Source organism: Mustela putorius, unplaced genomic scaffold (genome assembly GCF_011764305.1).
Source record: "Mustela putorius furo isolate JIRA1106 unplaced genomic scaffold, ASM1176430v1.1 tig00003834_pilon_pilon_pilon, whole genome shotgun sequence".
NCBI classification, from domain to species: domain Eukaryota; kingdom Metazoa; phylum Chordata; class Mammalia; order Carnivora; family Mustelidae; genus Mustela; species Mustela putorius.
The window spans coordinates 100,823,069-100,849,809 of record NW_025421987.1 but is presented as its reverse complement, the minus strand read 5'-3'; the positions used below and the strand labels follow the sequence as shown (position 1 = coordinate 100,849,809).

At 40.6% G+C, this 26,741-nt stretch overlaps 1 protein-coding gene and 1 pseudogene across 1 annotated transcript; one reads left to right on the top strand and one right to left on the bottom strand.

Moving 5' to 3' along the window:
* Positions 1-492: 492 nt before the first annotated feature.
* Positions 493-26,741, bottom strand: HCLS1 (hematopoietic cell-specific Lyn substrate 1). The gene is made up of 14 exons (XM_004745495.3): positions 26,596-26,741; positions 23,611-23,694; positions 22,928-23,001; positions 11,564-11,693; positions 9,215-9,325; positions 7,441-7,495; positions 4,879-4,989; positions 4,144-4,199; positions 3,522-3,591; positions 2,697-2,908; positions 2,213-2,317; positions 1,482-1,692; positions 1,273-1,341; positions 493-1,074 (listed from the first exon to the last, which is right to left on the bottom strand). Exons 2-14 carry the CDS (start codon positions 23,692-23,694, stop codon positions 938-940), a joined length of 1,425 nt encoding a protein of 474 aa, XP_004745552.2. The 5' UTR covers positions 26,596-26,741; the 3' UTR covers positions 493-937.
* On the top strand, positions 16,137-17,758 carry LOC123394538 (annotated as a pseudogene).

The following is a 26,741-nucleotide window of genomic DNA, read 5'->3' as shown; positions in this document are numbered from 1 at the left end:
CTAGCTACAAGGGAGCCTGAATGTTCTCTAGTAGAAGCCACTGTCTCTGACCCTAAATCCTCTTAACACCTTATTGGAGTCTGTGGTCCTTTAGCTTTAGTCTCTTTTTATTGGCCAAATCTCCCTTTTCCTCCTTTCAATCCCACAATTTGGGTTTCTTCCTCAAGAGTCATGTCCTAAAAGAATGTAGTCATTATTCCCAGGAAGAAAGTGGAGAGCCTCTTACAACTGCTAAAGCCAAAAAAGTTGAACTGCTTTACTGTGGACTCTTCTTGGCCCCCTGGCATCCTATCTTACTGCCATTTTCCAGGTCATTGTGTTTGGGATTGGGTTTAAATACAGTCTAAGGAAAAGGCCCAACCCTTGATATACAGGGTACAGGGAAGATAAGAGAAAGCCCTATAGATATGCCTGAAAGAGGGAAGAATTGGAGCCATGAGAGTAGAGGCACAGAGGGCTGCATAAAAAGTACTATTTACCTCATCAAAGAAATGAATCATAGTCCCATTTTATTTCTGATTTAAGACTGAACAGAGAGAAGATTAAAAAAAAAATCTCTGCAGAAACATAGAGTGGGTTAATAGCACAGCCAGGCAAACCAGGCAATTTAGATGTACCTTCCCATGTAAGCAAACCTGGAGGCTCAGAGCTCACAAACAGAGCAAGGAAGCACTTGGGGTATTGGAGGAAGCATTCACGGGGAAGGAGGAAGGACCACAAGATAAACATCCATGAGTTCATCTCAGGTAGCAAGGACACTGAGTGGAAGGAGACCCCTTCCTCACACTGTCTCTGCCGCAACCCCTAGTGGAGAAGGAGAGGAAAGTCTGTCTAAAATATCAGGCAACTCATGACTTTGCAGCAGGAATGGGGCATGAGTGGAGGCAGAACCATTTTGGCCATGGGAAGTCACAGTGCAGAAGACAGGGAGGGCCAGTTACTGAAGGAGCTTGACATAGTTTGCAGGAAAGAGTCCAAAGTGGCCATGGCAACGTCCCCGCCACCAGCCCTCGTCCACCATCTCAATGTCAGTGATGATATCATCAGGATCAAAGGAAATCTCGTCACTTCCCTCTGGGGAGGCAATTGATGGAATATTAGTATGGTCAAACAGTAATCCTTCCATTCCTGTGCCCACTATAAACCTCAGGGAGGGAAAGGGTTGTTCTTCTTGATGCCAAGGCTGGTCCCTCACTGACCCCCAGAATCCATCTCCCTCTCTCCTAGCAAGGGCCTCCAGGCATAAGACCCCTGAGTCAACTCCAAACTTACCTCCTTGGTAATCATACAAGGCAATAGCTGAGATCCCTGCTCCAGTCCCAGCTGGGTGGCTAGATGATTCTGCATAATGAGAAATATAAACATGGTCTCACCAACATGGAGAAGGAAAACAGGTCCTTCCAGAGAATGGGGCAATTCTTCCTCTTGCCCTATCCCCAGACTAGACCCAATTCAGGAGCTGTTTCTCCCCCACCACTCACCAGCCAGAGTGGAGGGACAAGAAGGATTCTCAATTTCAAGCACATCTTCATAGTCCCCATCTGGTTCACCATCCTGCTCCTGTCTATCCATTTCTCCAACATCCTCATAGTCATTTTCAGGCTCAGGCTCAGGCTCTGCTTCATACACTGGCTCTTCTTCCAGCTGCAGGCCTTCCAGCGTCCTGGGAGGCAAAGCTGGGGGCTCTTCTTCCTGAGAAGAGAGGGTGTGGATCAAAGCAACTTCCACCCACCAGGAGCTGCCTCTCTAAAACATCCAGTGGAGGACTGCTAACTAAGACTTCCATGTATCACCATCCTACCACTTCTACCCTCTATCCTTACCTCCATCTAATAACCTCTCCTAGAAAACCCAGTCTTTTATCCATCTTCATTCCTTGACCTCCTCCCATACCCACCTACTCAAAACACCTACCAAGAGGTGACAGGAGGAAAATGTAAAGGGAGTGAGGAGAAGGAAATGGAAAACAAGTCTGATTCCTTGAATGATCAGGAAAAAACTGAAGCAAAAATACATTTTGGGGAATACCACAGGCAGGATGCCCAACTGTCCTGGTCTGCCCGGGGCTGCATGACCCCCAGAATGCAAGACTTTCAGTGCTAAGACAAGATGGTACCAGACAAACCAGGATGGTTGGTCACTTCATATGGCCCGCCTTCCTAGGACACGAGGAGATGGGAAAGGAGCAGACAATCTTTGGGAGTCCACTTACCTCTGGGGGATTCTGCCTCAAGGGCGGGGCAGGCACTGGGTGTTCCTTACTGGTTCTCACAGGCTCAGGCTCTGATGATGGACAGCTCCCTGCTGGAGGCCAGGCCTGGGGAGAATAAAGCATCTCTCTTGTAAGTATCTAAACCTCCCTCCTTTATCTTATATTGACCAGGAATACCTCTTCCTGTCTCTGCTAATCCAAATCAACCACCCCCCCCAAGGTGGGCTCCAGTCTGAAGTGATAGCTCCTCCCTCTTGTTCCTGCAACAATGACCAGCTGCACAGTCAGATATGCAAATCTTGGTTTATGTAAATCTGGGATTATCCTCCCCTAACATTTTGGTATATATGAGGCCCAATCATTCAGACTGAAATCTTCCTGAAGACAAAGATTTTAGACTGCCTGACACCAGGGATTTGGACTCCTTAGGCTCACATCTGGGCAAGGAATCCTGGATGTGAATCCCAGAAGGCCAAGCACTCACCTCTGAAGAGATTTTCTTGGGCACCGGGGCTGGCACTTCTGGCTCTCCCACAGTGTCCACTGGCTGCTTAGCCTCATGGCTCATCTTTATCAGGGCCTTTCTCTCCTGTTGCTGCCTGGCTATCTGCTGTGCCTTTTCTTCTTCCTCCCGCTTCCTCTTCTCCTCAGCCATAGACTCAAATTTTGCCTTCAACCCACGGGCACCACTAGAAGCTGCAGACATGGGCAAGAAGAATTAGGATTGTCTTGGGTCACAGATAGGGGTGGGGGTTGGCACTCAAAGGAAGAAAGGGAATTGGTTAAATATCCAAGCAGAGAGCAGATGGAGAGGAACTCATGAGAGGAAAGGTAAAGAGGTACTAATGGGGGAACAAGGGGATTACAGAAGGAGGATAGAGCTCTGAAGCCCAAATTTCCATGTAGTCAGGCCATGCAATCTCAGACTATTGTCCTTTCTAAGTTATAAACCTTACTCCCCTAACTACCATCATTTCCTCTCTACATTCCTTAAATCTGTATGCCCTCTGACAACCACCCACCCTCTCTTGCCACATCCCAAGCTCTTGTTCTTCTGTATTCTTCCCAAATGGCTCCCTATCCCTCCCTCCCTGTGATCTCTGCTTACAGTTCCTTTCCAATGTCACTCTGTCTCTCTATACACTTAACCTGTTTTGTTTTTTTTTAGGAGTATGAATCTGGAAATATATGGGCAGGTTCAAGTCTATCTCAGCTAGTCTAGGCATGGGAGGAGGTAGTCTAGGCATAAGAAAGAATGAGAAGGGAGAGGTGGTTGAGGAACATAGAGAAAAGAATTGTTAAGACTCACCAGCTTCAATGGGTGTCGTCTTTTTATAAGCTGTGGTTGGAGCCTCCATTTCATTGAAGCCAACAGCGCTCTGCAGGGAGGAGAAGAGTATCCATGGTGTGGGGAGGAGAAGGGAATGGTAATGACCCAAAGTCAGTATTGGGGTTTGGGGCCTCTATAGGAGGTATCCCTGACCATTTGATGTCAGTAGTTAAATAGGGTATTATGATATTGTTATTTTGTGGCAGAGAGCAGGATAAAGAAGTTCTAAACTGGTGGGCTCAGCTCCCCTTTTTGAAAGGTCAGTGTACCTTGAGTCTCACAACTCTAAGTCCAGTTGCCTAGAATGCAGCAGGGCCCCAGCCAGTGCATGGAGAAGAACTGATGTGAATAGAGTGAAGAGAGGTTACAGATTGAATTAAGCAATGCCTAGCAATCAATGAAATTTCAAACATCACCTTGCCCTGAAGTTTATGTGTTTGTCTCTCTCTGACCCCCTCCATTCTCCTTAGTTAAAGCTCAGGCTGCAGAAGACTTGTCCATGAGATGCTGAAGGCAGTCAGTGGGGAGTATAGGAAGACAGCTCAGGACACTTAGCAGTTTAGGGACCTATTCTCGAGACATTGGTGTGCTGGTGCTTTACCTTATCCACTCGGTCCTTCTGGATTCCATACTGACCACCAAAGCCCTTGGCATAATCTACAGGACAAAAGTTTTGAGAGTCATAAGAAGAGTTAAAATGCTAGGGATGTGTAGGTAGAGGAATCATGGGAAGAAAGACCAGAAGACAGGAATGTGGAAAACAGATGGATGAGGAGGTATGAGAATCAGAGGACAGACAGAGGCATGGATGGGAAGCGGCAGAAAAGGATTGAGAGAGAATGGACGGGAGGGAGATGTGAAGAGCAAAAGAGAAAAAGAGAGAAGTGACAGAAAAGGAAGGAGTATAAAGGAAGAAATGGGGAAAAAACAATAAGGAGGGCCCTTCAGCCATCCCCTATGTGTCCCAGGGAAGAGAGAGACCTCTCTGTCCTTGTGAGGCAGAGTGGCCCATGAGACACATAGCCATATCACCCACGTGTCATTACCCATCCTGTCTGTCTTTACCCTTGACTCAGTAATTCCTTCTCTTTGGTTTCCTCTGTCCCGCTCCTAATCTTGCTGTTTTCCTCTCTACCTTCCTGGTTTCTCCCCACCCCCTCACATATATATACTTACCCTTTATCCCACCACCTCACATATATATACTTACCCTTTATCCAACCCCCTCCACTGCACATCTGGACCTCTGTATTCTGGGTCCTCTGTGCCAGCTTTCAGAAAGGAAGGAGAGCTCTCTGCTACTGTGTGATCTCCTTCCTCTCCAACTGCAACTCACCTCTCTGAGACTCGTGTTTCTCTGTTTTTCCTTTGTAGTCATATCCCACAGCGGCCTTGTCCTTCTTGTCCTTCTCTATTCCATAGCGGCCTCCAAAGCCATGAGAGTAATCTATGGTGGAAAGAATAGTCATGAGAGCCCACTCTCATCCCACAGGAAGGTGTTGTGGAAGAGGAAGGAATGGGCGCAGAGGGATAGGGGCCTGGGAAGGCAGAGGGCTAGAATCTAGATGGATTAAAGAGAAAGTATCCTAAGCCATCTTTTGTAAACTTTAATTCAACATTGTTCACTCCTTTCCTCTCCTTTACTTCCATCCCAAGAAGAGGAGACCATTTCAATTTTCTCCCTTCTTCAAGGAAGGGGAAGGTATAGAGAATGTAAGGACAGATTTTTAGGTGGAAAAAGGAAGATACATACAAAATTTATGCTTGTCCCTACTCCCATATAAACACTTAGAAATGTCTGCTAAAATAGAACAATCTTTCTTTTTGTTAATAGTGAAGCTCAAGAGACAAGAAAAAAAAAAAAAAATCCTGGCTCCAGAAGTAGAGATGAGGGTAATTATGAGCTGACTCAGAAAACCCAGGGGTGTTTTAAGTCCCAAATTTATTGTCTGTGGATTAGGAAATAGGATCATGTGCTCTTACACAAAAACAGGGGGCTGGAGAATAAGAAATGGCAGTCTACCCATTCTTATAAAAGAGTTCTAGAAAAATTCTACTCATTTGTGTGGGGAAATGGTGAGGGGGGTTGTAGTTTGTTAAGCATTTGGTAGGGGGAGATTTTATCAATGAGACTCAGAAATTCCAGGCCTACCCTGAGTAGGTCGAATGCAAATATCCAGTTTATACCACTTATATTTCACAGGAATTCTAAGCTGAGAAATTAATTCTGATCTAGAAAAATACATACCACAGAAAGAATACGTATCAGAAAGATGGCAGGAATATGAGACAGAGTAGACCTCAATATAAAATGCATTGTAAGAGACAAGAGAGATATAACACAATAAGAGAACAAATCACCATTAATGAGAGATATGTATGCTGATATAACCTATTAACAGAATCACAACTCATGAAACAAAAACTGACAGAAACAGGAAGAGAAATAGAAAAATCTGAGATCCTAGATAAAAAATTTTGATACTTCTCTTACATTAATTGATAGAATGTTGAGACAAAAAGAATCTAAAATTATATAAAGCCCAGACAACATTAGCAACTAACAAGACCTAAATGACATTTACAGAACATTATATCCCCAAACTGCAGAATTTCCTTTTTTTCGTGCACATAGAGCATTCACCAAGATAGTCCATATGGTTGGGGCACCTGGATAACTGAGCTGGTTAAGCATCTAACAATTGATTTCAGCTCAGGTCATGATTCTTAGGATCATGATATCAGGCCCTGCAACTGGCTCTGTACTGGGCATGGAGCCTACTTACTACACTCTCTCCCTCTCCTTCTGCCCCTTACCCCTGCACTCTCTTGCTGAAATCAACCAATCTTTTAAAAAATCAAAATAAAAAATAGAGAGACATCCAAATGAGAATGAGAATTTCCAATATACACCATAATGTGTTCTAGAAGAAGGAATAAAAGAAAGAAGAGGAGAGGCACTATCCAAAGAAAACACGCCTGAGACTTTCCATAATGGAAGTATTTCTCAGGTTGAAGAGAATAGATAAATCTCATGTAGGATAAGAGAAATAGATCTAACCCCTAGATATATCCTGATGATATTTGAGAATATCAGAGACAAAAAGAAAGTCTTTCATGAAAAAAAAAAAAAATAGAACAGAGAGATAAGACATGTTACCTACAAAGGAATGATGGTTAGACGACCTAAGAGTAGTTTAAAAAGAGGACGAAAAAAGTAGCCAAAGAGGATGAAATAATACCTTCAAAGTGTTCAAAGTGATGAAGGGAAAATAACAATGAAGAATGGAACAAAATGTATTTTTCAGACAAAGTCTGGGAGTTCTTTCGTAGGTTCTCACAGAAAGTATTATCAAAGGATATAGTTTAATAAGAAGGAAACAGAAGAAAGGAGCAAATAATGAGATACAGTGATGCTCCAGGAACTTGACAAATACATTGGTCAATTTAAATAAGTATCCACTAAATAATAATAATGATTCATTTTTGTGGGGTTTAAAAACACATGGAGGGGTGTCTGGATGGCTCAGGGCCCTGGGATCAAGCCCCTCATCGGGCTCCCTGCTCAGAGAGGAGCCTCCTCCCTCTCCCTTTGCCCCTCACCAACCCCCACCCTTACCCCCCCCAGCTCGTGCTCCACCCCCACCCCCACTCGTGGTCCTCCCTTATGCTCCTCCCACCTCTGCTCGTCTCCTCACCCCACTTATGCTCTCTCTCTCTCTCTCCCTCTCTCTCTTTCACTCTCAAATAAATAAAATCTTTTTAAATACATAAATAAATAAAACAAACTGTGGAACTACATCGTGGAACTAGAGGGAGTTGATGACAGCTGTTGGGAGGTGAAGTCTGAGCAGAGCAGGTAAGTCAGGTTGCTAAGGCTGAAGAGCAGGGTCCTTGCCTTTCTGAGATGCATGCTTCTCCACTTCGCCTTTGTAATCAAAGCCAACTGCTGACTACAGAGAAAACCAGAGTGCATTAGTTAGAACTGGAGCTGACAGTTTTTCCCCTCTCTCACATACTCTTACCCCTAGCTCAGGCCAGAGGCTAGTTTCTAAGAGCTCAGGACTGAGAATGGGGGTTTAACCTAGAAACAGATGAGCACTCTGGCCTGACAGGCTGGTGTAGTGCCAGTGTGCTACAGAGCAATGAACACGGGCTTTGTATGTTCATCAGCTCCAGATTCAAACCCCAACCCCAAACTTCCCTATTTACAGTTGTTTAACTTTAGGCATATTCTTTATATTACTTAGCCTCAGTCTCCTCAAATATGAACTAAAAATAGGTAAACCTGCCTCATTAACATCAACTATAAAATGGGAGAAATGATCCCTCCTTATTTGGGATATTGTGAATACTAAATGGGGCAAGGTGTATAAAGGATTTGCATTGTGTCACTCAGTAAATTAGTGCTTTCTTCCAAACTCTCATGAAACTAAAATGAGGTAAGAGCTAGAAAAGTGCCCTGTAAAGTATAAAGCACATGTAAGTAATATTATTCCATTCCTAATTGATCATACTATGCCTCTTCTCTTTCCCTAAGTGGCAGCAGAAACCCAGAGATGTGTTTTGATGGGACAGAGGCAACTGGGAGATCCTAGCTACTCCAGGACTGGATATGTTGGCCAATACCCAACATCACCACACAGCTGCATTCCCATCTAGCTCAGTACCTATGGATGTCTAAGCAAGACAAGATTTCACATCTCAAGAGCTCTTAGTATGTATTGTTTCATAATTTACAGGACACTGTGATTGTTTAGGTGATTCAGTCTGTGGCTCCTGAGGCAGATGAAAGAAAGAATGATGAGAGTTAGGCAATGGCAAGATGGAAGGTTAGAGAACATTCCATGTTCCATACTCTATTACTGCCTTGAAAAATTAACTTCTTTTTCCTTTTCCTTATAGCAATTTTGAACTTTTCTCCCCAACCCCTTAAAATGCTTGAAGAATTCAGGCCCACCTAATTAACGAGGGCAGGTAAAAAGAAAATCTCAGCTAGCTGTGAAGGAAATGTCCTGTCCATATGCAGCTGCAAGGGAAAAGACACTATTCTGCACCATAAAAAACAAGCTCAAAGAGTCTGATCTGGGGCACCTGGATGGTGCTGTTAGTTGGGTAATCTCCTCTTTTTAAAGCTACATTTTTTTGTACAAAGGAGTCTTTAAAACCGCTGGACGTCAGGGATTTGGTGCTAAATCCTGTGAAAAGTAACCTTTACCTTTTAAAAACATTCTAACCCTAGTTATCTGTTTTACTTGATTGTTCACTGCTGTGGTAATAATACTTAAACCAACATCTGTGTTCTCCTGAAAGGCATAAAAAATTACAATGTTTTGATGTTTGAATAAAAAAAAGAGCTTTGAAATTTCCCTCTTCTTTCTTCATGTGTACAGACAGGTATAATAAAAATCAGTGGTTTGACAGATTTCTTATCTAAATAGAGTTTGAGAATCTTTGTCTCATTTAAATTAACACTATCACCCTAGCATGTGGTCTCCCAAAATGGCACCAAGGAACTTGTTAAGGAAGTTCATGGGAGCTATCCTCATGACAGACTTTCCTGAGTCCATTACCCTGTCTTTCCATAGGAGAAGCACAGACCCACGTTCAACGGTGTGTGAGTACTCTAAGTCTCACATGACTTGAGCTGCATAGCACAGGGAGAGACTTACCTTGTCTGCCCTGTCCTTCTCAACTCCATATTTGCCCCCAAAGCCTTTGGCAGCATCAGTCTGAGAAGAGTGCTTCTCTACCTCAGCAACATACTCATGGCCCACGGCACTCTAAGAAAAACCAGATGGAATGAGTGAAAGATAAAAATGACCATAAAAAATGAAACGATATCATAAAAGACTCTTAACTGTAGCGAACAAACTGAGGGTCACTGGAGGGGAGGTATGTGGTGGGGGATGGGGTAACTGGGTGGTGGGCATTAAGGAGGGCATGTGATGTGATGAGCAGCAGTATTGCATAAAACTGATGAATCACTACATTCTACCCCAGAAACTAATAACTACACTATATCTGATCTAACTTGAATTTAAACAAAATTCTGGAAAAAAAAAAAAAGAAATTGTACAGTCATGGGTTGGGATGTAAGAATACCAGAAATTCTATTCTGGGTCAGTCTCACAGCCTCCAGCAGTGTATCACACAAGCACTATGTGATACAAGGAGAGCAAGTTTACTTTTTCTGGAGGCTCGCACATCCTAAGTCTTCTTCAATACTATTAGGAATCCATTCAGGAAACTCCTATAGGATGTACTGGGAACCCCAAAGATAGAGACGAGGTAGACAGAGAGCATTTAAATCAGAAACAGAAAGGAAAGCTAAAAAAAGGGGGGGGGTGGTTAATGAGTCAAAATAGAATGAGGCAGTTACTGAAGAGAGATCAAAGGGAACCGACTTAATGCTGCAGCCAATTGCGTATTTCACGAAAAGAACCAAATGATTTTGTTCTGAATGCCTGGATGTCCATCAAATTTCAGAAGAGCCAGCGGAGCCCTGATATTTAACAGTGACTGACTCTCCACCAAAGGGGGTTGACCGACAATAATGCAAGTAGCCCCAGAGGGCATATAACTTCCCTATTCCCTTCCACTTTTTATTCCAGCTATTGTTTTACTTTCCATTTGGTTTTGAAAACTCTCTCTCTCTCTCTTCCAATATTTAGATATGGATACTTTAATAATCTGGGACTTGAGTAGTACTTCAAACCAAATAATGATATCTTGCAGGGTCTCAAGAAATTGAAAATTTTCTCCTTCTTCCTGTATTTCCAAGCTCATGCTAGGATAAACATTATAATACAGAGACTAATGTTAAAACACTGCCCTGTTTGAGGTTCTGGGAACTCATTTTACAGTATTTTTAGGTTTGTATAGGTCAAATTTGCTTGTGAATTTAAGAGTGAATGAATGTTTATCTATTTTGGTTTTTTCCTAGGAATTTTGTGGGGATTATAAGCCTGTGTTGCATTTTACACAATGACAAAACAAAACACTTCCTGAGGGTGAATGAACAGCTTTCACTGGATAGATTTTTTTCTCCTTGAAGATAAACGGTTTTTTGTTATAGGCATATATCTCTATCTTTGAGGTTAGAAAAATCAATGGAAACTATGATTTATAATACAATCATTTTTATCATACTTTTATAGTAGCTAATGGATAAAGGAAAACAATATTCATACTTGAAGGCATCTAATAAACAAATTAACATCAACATTTTTCACATGTGCATATTATATAAGGTATAAGGTATAATATATATGCAAAAAGAACACAAAGTACACAGTAAAGAAAATAATAAGAGAAGTTGCAACATCAACATAATATACAAACACTTAAAAGCAGTAAATGATTTAAAACACATTTTTTCCTTCTCCAGTGGTGACCCTGTTTCCTTAGTCTAGGAGTTACAGTACCACTGGGCCTACCATGGGCCACCCCTTTTAAATTTTTGAATCCTGTTTTCCACTTCTATCTTTTTAAAAATTTTTTTAAAAGATTTTATTTATTTATTTGACAGAGAGAGATCACAAGTAGGCAGAGAGGCAGGCAGAGAGAGAAAGAGGGAAGCAGGCTCCCTGCCGAGCAAAGAGCCTGATGTGAGGCTCGATCTCAGGACCCTGAAATCATGACCTGAGCTGAAGGCAGAGGCTTAACCCACTGAGCCACCCAGGTGCCTCTCCACTTCTATTTTAAAGTACAAATAACACTGGACTTTTTTTTTTTTAAGATTTTATTTATTTATTTGACAGAGAGAGATCACAAGTAGGCATAGAGGCAGGCAGAGAGAGAGAGAGGAGGAAGCAGGCTCCCTGCTGAGCAGAGAGCCCGATGCAGGACTCGATCCCAGGACCCTGAGATCATGACCTGAGCCGAAGGCAGCGGCTTAACCCACTGAGCCACCCAGGCACCCCAACACTGGACTTTTGAACAAGTTTTAAACCATAATACAATAAAAAAAAAATCAATCTATCTTTTGTCTTTAAGCAAATACCTTCCTTTCAACTTACCTTGTCCATGCGGTCTCTTTCCACCCCAAATCGACCTCCATATCCATGGGATGCTTTGGGCCCTGATTCCATCTCCTTCTTCTTGAGACTATCATGCTCCTCTGACACTTTGTTCCTCAGCTGGTGGATGCTGGAAGTAACCACATCACAGAGACTCATCTAGCAGAAAAGCCAAAGAATTCTCTTTCCCAGAAAAATAGAAGTCTCGAGGTATGTTGTTCATTTTTAGCAATAATCGGAGCCCCCAAAGTATATCAGTACTTGGTCTGGGAATAAGAAATAAGACCATAGCCTGATTTAAATTCTCCATCAGCCAATAATATTTCCTACAGTCTGTTATTTTGCCCACTAAATAATCTACTGATATGTTCCTTATTTTTCATGCTCCTGAATATTAGAGGATAGTGACACCAATTATATTCTTGAAACTGGGAAGTTATTTTCCTTCTGGCATTAGATATTCTCTCTCAAGAAGCACAAAAATATTTATATACCCTCTTACCCACACATTCTTGTCCTGAGAGTCTACTGCAAAGAAATAATTTTAAACATAGCAAGGCTTAATGTCTAACACTATGCACTGAAACACTGTATCTAATAGCAAAATTAAGAAACAATTTATATGGCCAATACTCAGAGAATAGTTAAGTAAATCACAATATTACCTCCCAATGGCATACTAGGAAGTCATTAATGACTTCCTAATGATTAGGAAAAATGTAGTTTTGAGAGATTTATCTATACATTAAATATTTTATGTATATTCTTGTCAAAAATGAATGCCCTTCACCTCTGTTCCCAAATCTGATAATTCTTAAAGCTAAAATCTAGTAAAACAAACAAAAAGCAGAATCAGATAAATACAGAGAACAAACTGATGGTTGCCAGAGGGGATGTGGGTTGGGGAAAATGGATGAAGGGGAGATGCAGGCTTCCAGTTATGGAATAAGTATGTCACAAGAATAATAGTCACTGGGTGTTATATGCAACTAATGAATTGTTGAACACTACATAAAAAACTAATGATGTACTGCATGTTGCCTAACTGAATATAGTAATAATTTAAAAGGAATAATAGTCACAGCATAAGGAATATCGTTGATGATATTGTAATAGTGATGTAATGCGGGGCGCCTGGGTGGCTCAGTAGGTTGAAGCCTCTGCCTTCGGCTCAGGTCATGATCCCAGGGTCCTGGAATCGAGCCCCGCATCAGGCTCTCTGCTCAGCAGGGAGCCTTCTTCCTCCTCTCTCTCTCTCTGGCTGCCCCTCTGCCAACCTGTGATCTCTGTCAAATAAATAAATAAAATCTTTTAAAAAAATAAAATAAAATCATGTTAAAAAAATAGTGATGTAATGGGAAAGACACTAGCTACAATCGGGATGAATGTAGCGTAATGTACAAACTTGTCAAATCACTAAGTTGTACACTTGAAGCTAATTTAACATTATGTATGAACTATACCCAAATGTTAAAAAAGCTAATTAAAACCAATCCATTCATCTTTTGATGGACATCTGGGCTATTTCCACATTTGGGGTACTGTGGACATTGCTGCTATAAACATTGGGGTGCATGTGCCCCTCAAATCACTATGTTTGTATCATTTATTTTTTTTAAGAGATTTATTTATTTATTTATTTATTTATTTATTTGACAGAGAAAGAGAGAACACACACAAGAGCATGCACACAAGCAGGGGGAGCAGCAGGCAGAGGGAGAAGGAGAAGCAGTCTTTCTACAGAGCAGGGAGCCTGATGTGGGGCTCAATCCCAGGACCTTGGAATCATGACCTGAGCTGAAGGCAGATGCTTAACCAACTGAGCCATCCAGGTGCCCCATGTTTGTATCCTTTAGATAAATACAGAGTAGTGCAATTGCTAGGTTGTAGGGTAGTTCTATTTTTAACTTTTTGTATATATATATATACACACATACATACATATATACATACATACATACATACCACATCTTCTTTACCCACTTAAACTGTTGGGGGGAATCTAAACTGGTACAGCCACTCAGGAAAACAGTATGGAGTTTCCTCAAAAAGGAATATTACTTAGCCATCAAAACTAATGAAATCTTGCCATTTGCAACAACATGGATAGAACTAGAGGGTATTATGCTAAGTGAAATAAGTCAGTCAGAGAAAGACAAATATCCTATGATTTCATTCATATGCAGAATTTAAGAAACAAAAGAGATGAACATAGGGGAAGGGAAGATAAAATAAAACAAGATAAAAACAGAGTGGGAAGAAAACCATAAGAGACTCTTAATTATAGAGAACAAATGGAGGGCTGCTGGAGGGGAGGTGGGTTGGGGGAAGGGCCAGTTGGTGATGGGCATTAAATAGGGCACTTCATGTGATGAACACTGGGTATTATATGCAACTGATGAATCACTAAACTCTACCCCTGAAACTAATAATACACTCTGTGTTAACTAAATTTATTTTAAATAAAAAATTAAAATGAAAAAAGTAACTGTACCAGAAATAAGTAAAATATAACGCCATTATCAGAGACTTTAAAAAAAAAAAAAACGAATTAAATTCACTCTTATCACCTGCACTAAAAAGAGGCATTCTCCTTCTTACTTCACTTTCTTCTTCTCATGAGGGTAGAGAGCATCTCTGCATATCTCTTTGCCCTGAAGATATGAAGTACTAGCTCAGCGCTAGCACTAGTATCAATGAGTGACAATCAGGACTGATACTTGGGACACCTATAAGGGGTTCTTAGAAATATTTGGGCAAGAGAATCCTTAATTTAAAAAGTTGACTTCCTGCAGCAAGATATAGAGGTTTAGAGAACTGAGGCAGTGGTGTTACTGGAACTTCACTAGCTTCAGAAAACCAGATATATTGGTCACAGGCAGAACAGCCAACCTACAGCAGAAATTCTCCTCTTTCATGGGAGAATAGATCCATCTGGTGGCCTTGGAGTATAAGCCCACCAAGTCTTTTAAAAAAGCCTTCTCGGCTTTAGTCACAGTTAATTTTAGAAAGCTGGCTTTGAACCAAAAGGAATAAGCCAAGTGCTGGAAGAACCATCTGTTCCCGTGCCTGCTCTAAACCCTCTGGCAGCAGTGGAGGCAGAGATCCTGTGTTGCTAGTTCAACAACACTGACACTTTAGAAATGTCTGTGTCAAAAAAGCAGTTGGCTCCAAGAACATGTAAATAGCTGTTATTTCCCAACCAAAATATTCAGATGAAGAATGAAGAAATGGGACTAAGAATTACTTTCAAATGAGGAAAAGTGTGCAGTTTTAATGACTCCAAAGATTGCCACATGGGTCATAACTATATTATAGTTAAGACAAGTTTTTAAAAGGGACTTAAAGATCAGATTCAGGGGCATCTGGGTGGCTCAGTGGGTTAGGCCTCTGCCTTCGACTCAGGTCATGATCTCAGGGTCTTGGGATTCAGCCTGGCATCAGGCTTTCTGCTCAGCAGGGAGCCTGCTTCCCCCCATCTCTGCCTGCCTCCCTGCCTACTTGTGATCTCTCTCTCTCTCTCTCTGTCAAATAAATAAATAAAATCTTTATAAAAAAGTAAATAAAAATGAGATTCAGGAATTTCCACCTCATAGATGACAGCAAGGCTAGTTAGAGGATCATGCCAATAGATAATGCAATTTAAATAAAAATGTTGGGGCCAAAGAAGACCAACTTCATATCAAATTCTGTACAATATAACTGAAGCCATTCTAAATAGGTCTTATATATTGCTCCTTCACTCAGTAAATATTAAATATTAATTACACCTTTGACTGTAAGGCACTCCACTATGAAGATAGTGGCTGTTGGAAGAGATACAAAAAAGATACAAAAAGTTATAATCCAATGTGCCAAGTGGCATACATAAGAAACTTTTGACACATTAACTCTCAGATGCCTATTTTAAATTTTAAAATACTTTGGAATTGATAAAGCAATGCAGTTTATGGGAACCAAGTGAAATCCAAGGTCTTAAAGATGAACTAAGAGAAGGAACCGATCTTTTTGTTCCTGTTACAAAAGTAAAAGCAAAAAGGTGAGTCACACAGACTAAGATTTTATCCACAGATGATATGTTCATAGATGTAGAAAATCCTAAAGGATCTACAAAATGTGCTAATAGAAGTACTAAGTACATTTGGCAAATTCATAGGACACAAGGTCACTATCAAAATCAATTTCACTTCTACATACAGGCATAACTCATTTTAGGAGCACTTCACTTTATTGCACTTTGCAGGTATTGTGTTTTTAACAAATTGAAGATTTGTGGCAACACTACATTAAGCATGTCCATTGTACAATTTTCCCAACACCATTTGCTCATTTCTTGTCTCTGTGCCACATTGGGTATTTTGCACAATATTTCAGAGTTTTTCATTATTATTATACTTGCTATGGTGATCTGTGATCAGTGATCTCTGATGTTACTATTCTAATTGTTCTGGGGCATCACAGACTACACCCATTTAAGATGGTAAATTTAATTCATAAATGGTGCTTGCTCCACCAACCAGTCATTTCCCTATCTCTCTCCCTTTTCTCAGCCTCCCTATTCATGAGACACAACAGTGTTGAAGTCAAGCCAATTAATAACCTTACAATGGCCTCTAAGTGTTCAGGTGAAAGGAAGAATCACATGTCTCTCCCTTTAAATCAAAAGCCAGATATGATTAAGCATCGTGAGGAAGGCATGTCAAAAGCCAAGATGGGCCCAAAGCTAGGCCTCTTGTACCAAACAGCCAAGTTGTGAATACAAAGGAAAAGCTTGTAAAGGAAATTAAAAGTCTACTCTGTGAAAATATGAATGATAAGACGGTGGAACAGCCTTATTGCTAATTTGGAGAAAGTCTGAGTGGTCTGGATAGAAGACCAAACCAACCACAACATTCGCTTAAGCCAAAGCCTAATCCAGAGCAGGGCCCTAACTCTCCTCAATTCTAGGAAGGCTGAGAGAGGTGAGAAAGCTGCAGAAGAAAAGTTGGAAGCTAGCAGAGGTGGGTTCATGAAGTTTAAGGAAAGAAGCCATCTCCATAACATAAAAGTGCAAGGGGAAGCAGCAGGTCCTGATGGAGAAGCTCAAGCAAGTTCTCCCAAAAATCTAGCTCAGATAATTCATCATGGTGGCTACATTAAACAGGAGATTTTCAGTGTGGACAACACAGCCTTCTATTGGCAGAATATGGCATCTAGGACTTTCATGGCTTGAGAGAAGAAGTCAGTGCTTGGCTTCAGAGCTTCAAATGACAAGTTGACTCTCTTGTTAGGAGCTAAGGCAACTGATGATTTTAATAAGCTGAAGCCAGTGTTCATTTACCATTCTGAAAATCCCAGAGCCCATAAGAATTATGCTAAATCAATTCTGCTGTGCTCTCTAAATGGAACAACAAAGCCCAGATGATAGCATGTCTGTTTACAACGTGGTTTATTGAATATTTTAAGTCCACTGTTGAGACCTACTGCTCAGAAAGAAAGATTCTTTTCAAAATATCACTGCTCATTAACAAAGCACCTGGTCACCCAAGAGTTTTGATGGAGATTACATGATTAATGTCATTTTCATGTCTGCTGACACAACATCAATTCTGCTGCCCATGGATCAAAGAGTAATTTCATCTTTCAAGTCTTATAATTTAAGAAATACATCTCATGAGACTATTGCTGCCATAGATAGTGTTTCCACTGGTGGATCTGGGCAAAGTACACTGAAAACCTTCTGGAAAGGATTAAGAACACTCATAATTCACAGGGAGAGATAAAAATATCAATATTAATAGGAGTTTAGGGGAAGTTGCATCCAGCCCTCATGGACGATTTTGAGGGGTTCAAGACCCCAGTGGAGGAAGTAAGTGCAGTTGTGGGGGAAACAGCAAGAGAACTAGAATTAGAAGTGGAGCCTGAAGATGCAACTGAATGGCTGCAACCTCATGATACAACTTCAGTGGGTGAAGAGTTGCTTCTTATGGACAAGCAAAGAAAATGGTTTATTGAATTGGAATGTACCCCCAGTGAAGATGCTGTGAAGACTGTTGAAATAACAACAAGGATTTAGAATATTAAATAAACTTACATGATAAAGCAGTGGCAGGTTTTGAGAGGACTGACTCCAGTTTTGAAAGAACCTCTACTGTGGGTAAAATGCTATCAAACAGTGTTGCATGCTACAATGATGACAGGAGTCGATCGATGTAGCAAACTTCCAATTTTGGCACAGAAAATTTTGCCACAGAAATGGCCACAGTGACCCCAACTTTAGCAGCCACTACCTTGATCAGTCAGAAACCATCAACATGAAGGAAGACCCTCCACCAGCAAAAAAAAAAATTATGACTCACAGAATGTTCAGATGATGCTTAGCATTTTTTAGCAATAAAATGTTTTTAAAGTATGTACATATTTTTTAAAAAACATAATGCTACTGTACGTCAGTAGGCTATAATATAACTTTTATAAGCACTGAGAAATTTGGAAAAAAGTTCATTTGACTTGCTTTTTTATGATATATACTTTATTGTAAGGATCTGGAACCAAACCTGCAATATCACTGAAGTGATATGTATTATGATATGTAGTCTTCACTGAATGAAGACTACAGTAGCCATGGACATTTGGAAACAATTAAAAGTTAAAAATAAATACCCCTTATCATCACATGGAATCACATGAAGTATTTTAGCATCAATTTAACAAAATCTGTCCAAGACCCGAACATGGAAAAATATTTCTGAAAAAATTAAAGAAGATTTAAATAAATACATGTTCATGGGTAGGAAAATTCAAGATCATTAAGCTAACAATTTTCTCTAAAGTGATCTACAGATTCAATGCAATTTCAAGTAAAATATGAACAGGACTTTTTAATAGTAATTGACTAGTTTATTCTAAAATGTATGTAGAAATGTAAAGTCCTGGTAGAGTGAAAAGTTTTTTTTTAATTAAAGGAGACAAATTTAGAGGATGATGTGACTTTATAAAGTATCATAAAGCCCCAATAATCAGTGCTGTATAATTCAAGACTGACATATAGATTAAAAAAAAAAAAGTCTGGAAATAGACCTGTGTATATATATGGTCAAAGATGCTAGGTAAGTGAATGAAGAAAGAACAACCTTTTTGGGCGGGTGGGGAGAGGCAGAAGGAGAGGGAAAGAGAGAATCTTAAGCAGGCTCTATGCCCAGGATGAGCCCCAAATGAGGCTCTATCTCAGGACCTTTAGATCATGACCTGAGCTGAAATCAAGAGTCAGACACTTAACCAACTGAGCACCCAGATGCCCCCAAAGACTGTTCTTTAGAAAGAACAGTCTTTTAATGATGTTGGAACAATAAAATAACCATGCAAAAAACAAAACAAAAAAACAAAACAAAACAAAAAAACCAAGCAAACAAAACAAAACGAAAAAAAAAAACCTCAAATCTTTGCCTCACACTGTACACAAAAGCTAATTTGTAAGAGACCATAGATTTAAATGTAAAAGTAAACTTATAAATCTTTTAGAACAAAATATAAGAGAAAATTTTCATAATTTGAAGGAGTAGGCAAAAGTTTCTTAGATATATAAAGTGCTAGTCAAAATATTTTTTTAAAATTAGACTTCATTAGAATTAATACCTTCTGATCTTCAAAAGATGCCATTAATAAAATGAAAAGGTGAGTTTTAAGCTAGAAGAAAATATTTGTAAAATACATATCTCAAAAAAGACATATCCAGAATATATAAAGAACCATTAAAGCTCCATAACAATACAAATGATCGACTTTAAAAGTGAGGAAAAGATTTGAACAGAATTTAGATGAAGATATATGAAGATACACGAATGACATATTGCAAGATGCTCAACAAAATCAGGCATCAGAAAAATACAAATTAAAATCACCACATACTGACAAGAGTGGTAAAAATCAAATATACTTATAATACCAAGTATAGACAAGGATGCAGAGCAATTAAAATCCATTCATTATTGGTAGGAATAAAAAATGGTAAATTCCTTTCAGAAAATAGTATGGTAATTTCTTAAAAAAATAAATACACACTTATCATATAACTCAGCAATTCTACTCCAAGTTATTTCCCAAGAGAAATAAAAATATATGTCAACAAAAGATTTGGACCCAAATGTTCATGACAGCTTTATTTGTAATAGTTCCAAATTATCAACAATCCAGATGTCCATCAGAAGGGTAATGGATAGGGGTGCCTGGGTTGGGTTGAGCCTTGCCCTTGATCTCAGGGTCCTGGGATCAAGCCTGGCATCAGGCTTTCTGCTCAGCAGGGAACCTGCTTCCCCCACCCCCACTCTCTGCCTGCCTCTCTGCCTACTTGTGATCTCTGTCAAGTAAATATAGATAAAATCTTAAAAAAAAAAAAAAAAAGAAGAAGAAGGGTAATGGTTAAATCAAACTATAGTATATCCATACAATGGGAAACTGCTTGACAGTAAAAAGGAACAAAAGAAAGTTTATACACAGAGAGGGAGGCAAACCCTCTTTTAAGAGACTCTTAACTCTAGGAAACAAACAGGGATGCTTGAGGGGAGGTGGGTGGGGGGATGGGGTAATTGGTTCATGGGCATTAAGGAAGGCACTTAGACTGAGCACTGGGTATTGTAAGCAAACTGATGAATCACTAAATTCTACTCCTGAAACTAATAATATGCTGTATGTTAACTGAATTGAATTTAAATAAAAATCTTAAAAAAAAAAAAAAGACTGATAATTAAATACCATGGATAGATCTCAAAAAATTATGCTGAGTGAAAGAAGACAGACACAAAAGAATACATTCTGTATTGATGCATTTATATAAAATTCTGGAACAAGCAAGACTAAGATATAGTGACAAGAAGCAGCTCAGTGTTTACATCCAGACAAGAATGGACATGGGATATACTGACTGCAAAGACACTCATGAGCAAGAGAGAGCGACACTGACAGAAAGAAGCTGGAGAAAAGGACTAGAGCCCTTGAAACACTAGGTTGCTTGGAGTTGCCTGGCCTAGGACTTCGCTATACAATAAATAAGGAATGGAAACTATTTGAGCTCTTCACTGAGCTATTCATTTGAGCTATTCACTGAATTACCAAGCCACTCCCCAAACTAAGTATACTTTAGGCAGTCTTTAAAAAGAAAGATTATGGTGTGGGGGAAGGTAGTGAGATTAGTGAGAACCACAATCACTTCCTTTTCCTGTTCTGAGCGATCTCAACTCTGCAGCTACTGTTCTTCTCTCCAACTTCCCCCTCCTTTCCAAAGCCCATAGCGATTCCCATTTAACCTTCAAAATTGGCTTAGCCCCCACTAGCCAGAGAGAATCCCAGAATATTAGAGACTTAGTAATGGGAGGTCTTCAAGAGATCTTTTTGATCCCAGTGGGAAAACTGAGAATCAGAGAGGAAACGGGCCCTGTCCACTGTCACCTGCTGGGAAATAGCAGGGAGAGGGCTTTTACATCTTGGTAGCATGGGTAAATGGGAGGGGAGTGGGTTTTTGTGTAAATGTCTCCACCATTTATGCTATCATAGAAATCCAGTTAGGCTAATAAGGTAACATCCAAGGTCACTACATTTTACAATTCCAAGGGTCAGCAGTTAGGGTAATGGATATACTGAATTGTGTAACTCAACAGTCCATGTAAATACTACTTAGGGAGAAGAAAGACTCTTTTTTTTTTTTTTTTTTTTTTTTTTTTACAAGTTTATGCTAGGTTTTTAGAAAGAAAATCTGATTTAAACTGATCTATTTAACAAGAAAGAGAAAGATTATTGAGCTGTTTCAGAGGTACTAAATACTGCACTAGAAAGTTGATACATGTTAGCCCACTGAATTCTAACCATACTCTGCAGGGTAGCCATTATTATCCCCATTTGATAAACAAATAAACTGAGATTTGGAGACATTTATGTCTAAATTCACATCATTTATAGCTACTGGGTTATCCATTGAACCTAACTCTAATTTGATAGCCAAACTCAAGTTCTTTCTAAAAGATCATGGCAAAAATTTAAGAGTCCTCCTTAAAATGTTCCGCTTCTACTATGCGTGAGACAGGCACTGGTTGAGGAAATGTACAAGGAGCATTTGTATCCTCCTCTTAACTGTTCTCAGGATACTAGGGCTGAGTAGCCTTTACTCAGGAAAACTCAGAAAAGGATCTTTTTTTTTTTTTTTCCTTTAATCTATGAGCAAAGGAGCATCAAGAAACTTCCTGCATGGCTGTGCTCCATTTTTTTTTTTTCATCTTTCCAAGTGCTTCCAGAATTGCCTGGTTTATTTAAGAACAATATTCATTATCTTTACATAAGATAAATTGTTATGTCTGATCAAACAACAATGCATAGTATTGAATATTATCAAATTATATAACACAAGGCAAGTTTTCATTGTTTGTTGTTTGTGTAACGTGATATCCACTGAAATCTAGGGGGAAAAGAGGTAATAACAATGTTGTTAGAGTGTGTGTGGGTAGCTAAAATGGAGTTTTAAGTGGTATTAATTTTGCCAATTTGTGTGTGATTATTAATTTTTGCTTTTTAATTTTTGCTCTTGTTATGCTGTTTATTGTGTCTACTTTGCTACTCATATTTGACATTCTGATACAATCCAAAGCAGACAGCTCTGTTTAGATGATCCTGAACCATGCATGGAGGAGAAGAGGGTAACTTTCAATGTGAATATATAATATGTACCACAGAAACCCTTGGATATGTTCCTTTTCTCTTACAGTATGAGTGTTGGTTTGCTTTTATTTCTGATAAAATATTGGGTTATGATTTTTAAGACCCCTGAACACATTACTAAAATAGCTTAATCAACAAGTTTTCCAAGTGTCACATTTCTTCATATTACCATTAATGGTTTCCAGCTTCTGTCAAGTAGCCAAATTCAAATTTTTATTTTAAAAATCACCCAGGCCAGGTACAGGACCTAATATTGCCCTCTTCTTACAATATATATTCAGTTGTTTATCTTGATGTTTTACTGAATCCTTCTTGGCCCATCTGAAGTCTCCTACATTCTAGACACACATTTATATTTATGAGGCTATACAGTAATACAACCTCAGTATACGAGCTACTTCCTCTCTGAATCCCTTATACTAGACCCACTGGGGAAAATAGCACAGTTGTCAGAAATAAGAGAGAGAAGAGGTTGGGGGGGATAAAAGGAAAGACATGAAACAGAAATACACAATCATAGATAGGGACACACAGGGACAGATTTGAGAAAAAAAATGCAAAGACACATAGATATTAACTTCCTCCTCTCCTCTTTATTTCCTCACTTTCCCCTGAGTTTCCAAGTTTTCTTCAAGCTTTTCCCACACCCTTTTCCTGTTCCCCAGTCCTTTTGGCACCTACTTGATATGCTCTGTGCGTCCAGAGCCCTCAATGGTCTTGGCTCCCCACCGTTGCTCCTTCTCAGAGATGTCATTCTGCAAAAGACAGCATTCAGCAGTAAGTGATGGCAAGAGATGGGCCACATTGAGAAAGGATGTGCAGCTGACACACATGCCCTCCAGGTCTCCTACATCTGCTGCCTCCTCTTTACTTTTTGTAAAAGTAAACTCAGGGTCTTTACTTAGGGTCTTTACTCAGACTTCTCCCTATATTTGCCCGACCCTGCCCCCCGCCATGTTAGAATTAAACTGGTGGGCTCTGAAATCTTCCTTTCCGCTCCCTTCAGGTCAGCTACGACTACTGAATCCCCACAAATTACACAGGTCTAGCTCATATCCTGGCTCACAGGCCAAAGGAGACCCAGGTTAACCTGCACCTCACCTTCACCATAGCTTGTCATAGCCCCTCAATCACAATGTCAAACTCCACTGCCCCGTCCCCTCCCATTTTCAAATCAACTATCATGCATCTCCCACTCATGACAGCCAAATTGTCCTACCAGTCAGTTCCACAATTAGCACTATTTCAGTCCCAGATTCTAAACCCCCTGAAAGATGACAGAATGGCCCAGATGCCTTTCCCTCATTGCCCCACCTCCACCTTTTATTGATTTTCCAAGCAAGCAAAGCTATTCCCAAACTCACCACAAAGTCAGGGTCTGTATCCCAGTCATCACCCTGGGTCTCCACGGAAACAGATACATCATGCCCTACTACAGACTTCCACATCTGAGGGTGAAAGAGATGGGAATAATTAGGGGAATAAATCAAGAGGAGAGAAAACAAGAAAGCTGAAGTCAATGATAGAACAGTCCAATGGTTTTGCTATTTTTTTCTTAGAATAAAATAGAACCTGAGGCAAAGCTGATGGAAGTTTTAGGAAAATACTTTTGCTCAGTTACAGGAATGGGGAGGATGATTTATTCAAGATAAACTAACATGATCTAGGCCTACAGAGTCTGGAGAGAAGTCATCATGGGTATCGGTAATGGTAACTAATGTTAAATGTAGGTAATAGGGCATCTGGGTGGCTCAGTTGGTTGAGCGACTGAGGTTGCTGAGGTCTGATCCCAGACCTCCAGGATCAAGTACCGCATCAGGCTCCCAGCTCCTTGGGGAGTCTGCTTCTCCCTCTGACCTTCTCCTCTTTCATGCTCTCTCTCTCTCATTCTCCCTCAAATAAATAAATAAAATCTTTTTTTTTTAAATGTAGGTAATAGAGGTAATGTTAAATAAGTGCTGGGATCATTCATTCGTGTCAGAAGGCTAGCTGGGCAGTGGCTTGAAGTGGCAATCAATGAGAGGTACTAGGGTATCCCTAGAATTATGGCACCATCCCACTCAGTTTTCTTTTTCCTTTTTTTTTTTTTTTTAAGATTTTATTTACCCACTTGACAGAGAGAGAGAGATCAGAAGTAGGCAAAGAGGTAGGCAGAGAAAGAGGGGGAAGCAGACTCCCCACTGACCAGAGAGCCCGACATGGGGCTTGATCCCAGGACCCTGAGATCATGACCTGAGCCAAAGGCAGAGGCCTAACCCATTGAGCCACCCAGGTGCCCCCCAACTCAGGTTTCTATACATGACTCCTGTTACAGGTGTGTATTGGTCCAGCTGTGAATAGAGTGAACACCTACATTCCTCTCTACTACCTGCATAATTCTATTGAGGAAAATTCCAACTCCAGTGCAAGTTGCTATCCCATCTCAACTCTAAGAGCAGGTGCTGAACAGGTGCATGAGGTCAGTAGGGCAGTCAGCTGAAACTCCTACCCTGAATAACTTATAGGGAAGCATTATTTTCTGGGAATGAATCACCTATTCTTTAATTTTTAAAAACAGTTCAATTATATTTCTAAGGAAGATAGCTGGCTCAAAAAATAACGTGCAATGAATCCTTTATTTTGAATATTAGAAGTTATTAGATTTTTATTAACTAAGTACATAATAAAGAAATATTTAGAGAACACTAGTATGAAATGGGAGCCAAATTGTCATTCTACTGTGTTTCCATTGGCCATGCCAATTATGCATGAGGACTGGCAAGTTGCTCTGCATCTGTGGGATCCTGGATCTTTGTGTGAAGATGAAACAATGGACAATGCTTATCTGCTTGGGGGACACTGAGACTTCTTGACCCTGACACCACTTACTAGCTGGCAACTCCCCTAGCCATCCTTCCCTGGACTCCTCATTCCACTGGTATCTTTTCCTATGCTCTTCACTGTCTCCTAAATGAGTTCCTCTTAACAACTGCTCCTAGGCCTCCATAATGCCTCCAATATAGGCCCTCAGAGCCTCCGATTTTCCTTTCCACTTGAAAACTACATATTTCTCCACACTCTGAAAATCCCCTTGGAAACTAGGCCAAGGAAATGGGGGGGGGGGGGGAGATTGGTTAAAGAGATGCAAAAAGGATAGTGGAGATAATGGAGAAACAGTGACTGAATCAGCTGCACTGTGGGATGAGTCCCTGCCCAAAACAGCTCTGCCTTCCCCTGTGGGGCAACAATTATGGAAGCAAGAGCAGGTAGCTCCTGGGCTGCTTTTTGAGAAAATGACTTCACACAGAAAACTGGAAAGGAGAAGTTTCTGAAATACTCATAATCAAAAAGGAAGCAATGAGGACTGATGGTCCTCTCCTCTTTCCAGCTCTTCCTCTGAAGCCTCAGCCTAACTTACCCCAAAAGACCTTTCATCCTCATGTATTTTTGAGACAAAGGGAAGTTTCTGATACAAAGACTATTTGGTGTCCTTGAGTTTCCCTCCAGAAATAGGAAAGCAAAGGCACTTTTAGAGGTAGAGGGCTGGGGAATAACTTGGTGAGGAATGGGGCCCAGGATTGCCGACAATCAAGGGCCTCATCACAAGGCTGCCTGACAGCATCAGTAAAGTACATGGACCTTGAGTCAGGTCCCCCCAGCTCTGTAACTAAGCCCCTGTGGAAACAGGAGAAAGGGAATGACCTAGGGTATGTATTTACTTGTCAGGTACCAGGGTAAGCAATTAAAAGTATTAATTTGGCAAATCATTGAACATCTCTGATGTTCAGTTTTCCCCAAAGGAAAATAAATGAAGAGGTTAACCTAGCTAATCCACCCAGTCCTCTTCATTTCTGACATTCTGGGATTATGTAATCCTACAATCACAGAAACTAGCCCTAATCGAGCCATCATGCCTGCACTGGGCCTCCATCTGCAGTGGTGCTCAGACCGGCATACCCTAGTAACTACTTCCTGCTCTGTCACAATGTCTCCTATATGAGTTTTGTCTCTCGGCGAGACCATATGCTCTCCAAGGACAGAGACTTTGTCTTTACCTCCTGTGGTCTTCCTTCCACCCCAGTGCCTAGCAGCAAGAGGCCTTAGGAGGAGGCTGTAGACTGTCAGCAGAAACTAGGGAGTCCTGAATGGCTGCTGAATCCTGTACCAGACCCCCATTTCTGTTTCCAGGACGTTAATTACCCGGACATTAATTACCCACAACCACTCACCCCCAGGCCTCTGGCCATAAGAGCTTAAGAGCCTATTAGCAATGACTTCATCTCTCACTGAGGACTAAGAGCCAGGTAGGTCCCTCTTAATTCAGCTCTTACCCTGTGCTCCCCGACTTTCTCACTGCTCAGAATACCCACCTCCAGTAGTGCGAGTGTTTGCTCTAAGATCTCAGCCTTTCACGTCGTCACTGGGCTCCCTCTCTGTGCTGCCACTTCAGAGCAAGAGACACTAAGCTGCTGCTTCAGTTCCGTATTCAGGTTTTCTGTCATTTCCTGATACCGTC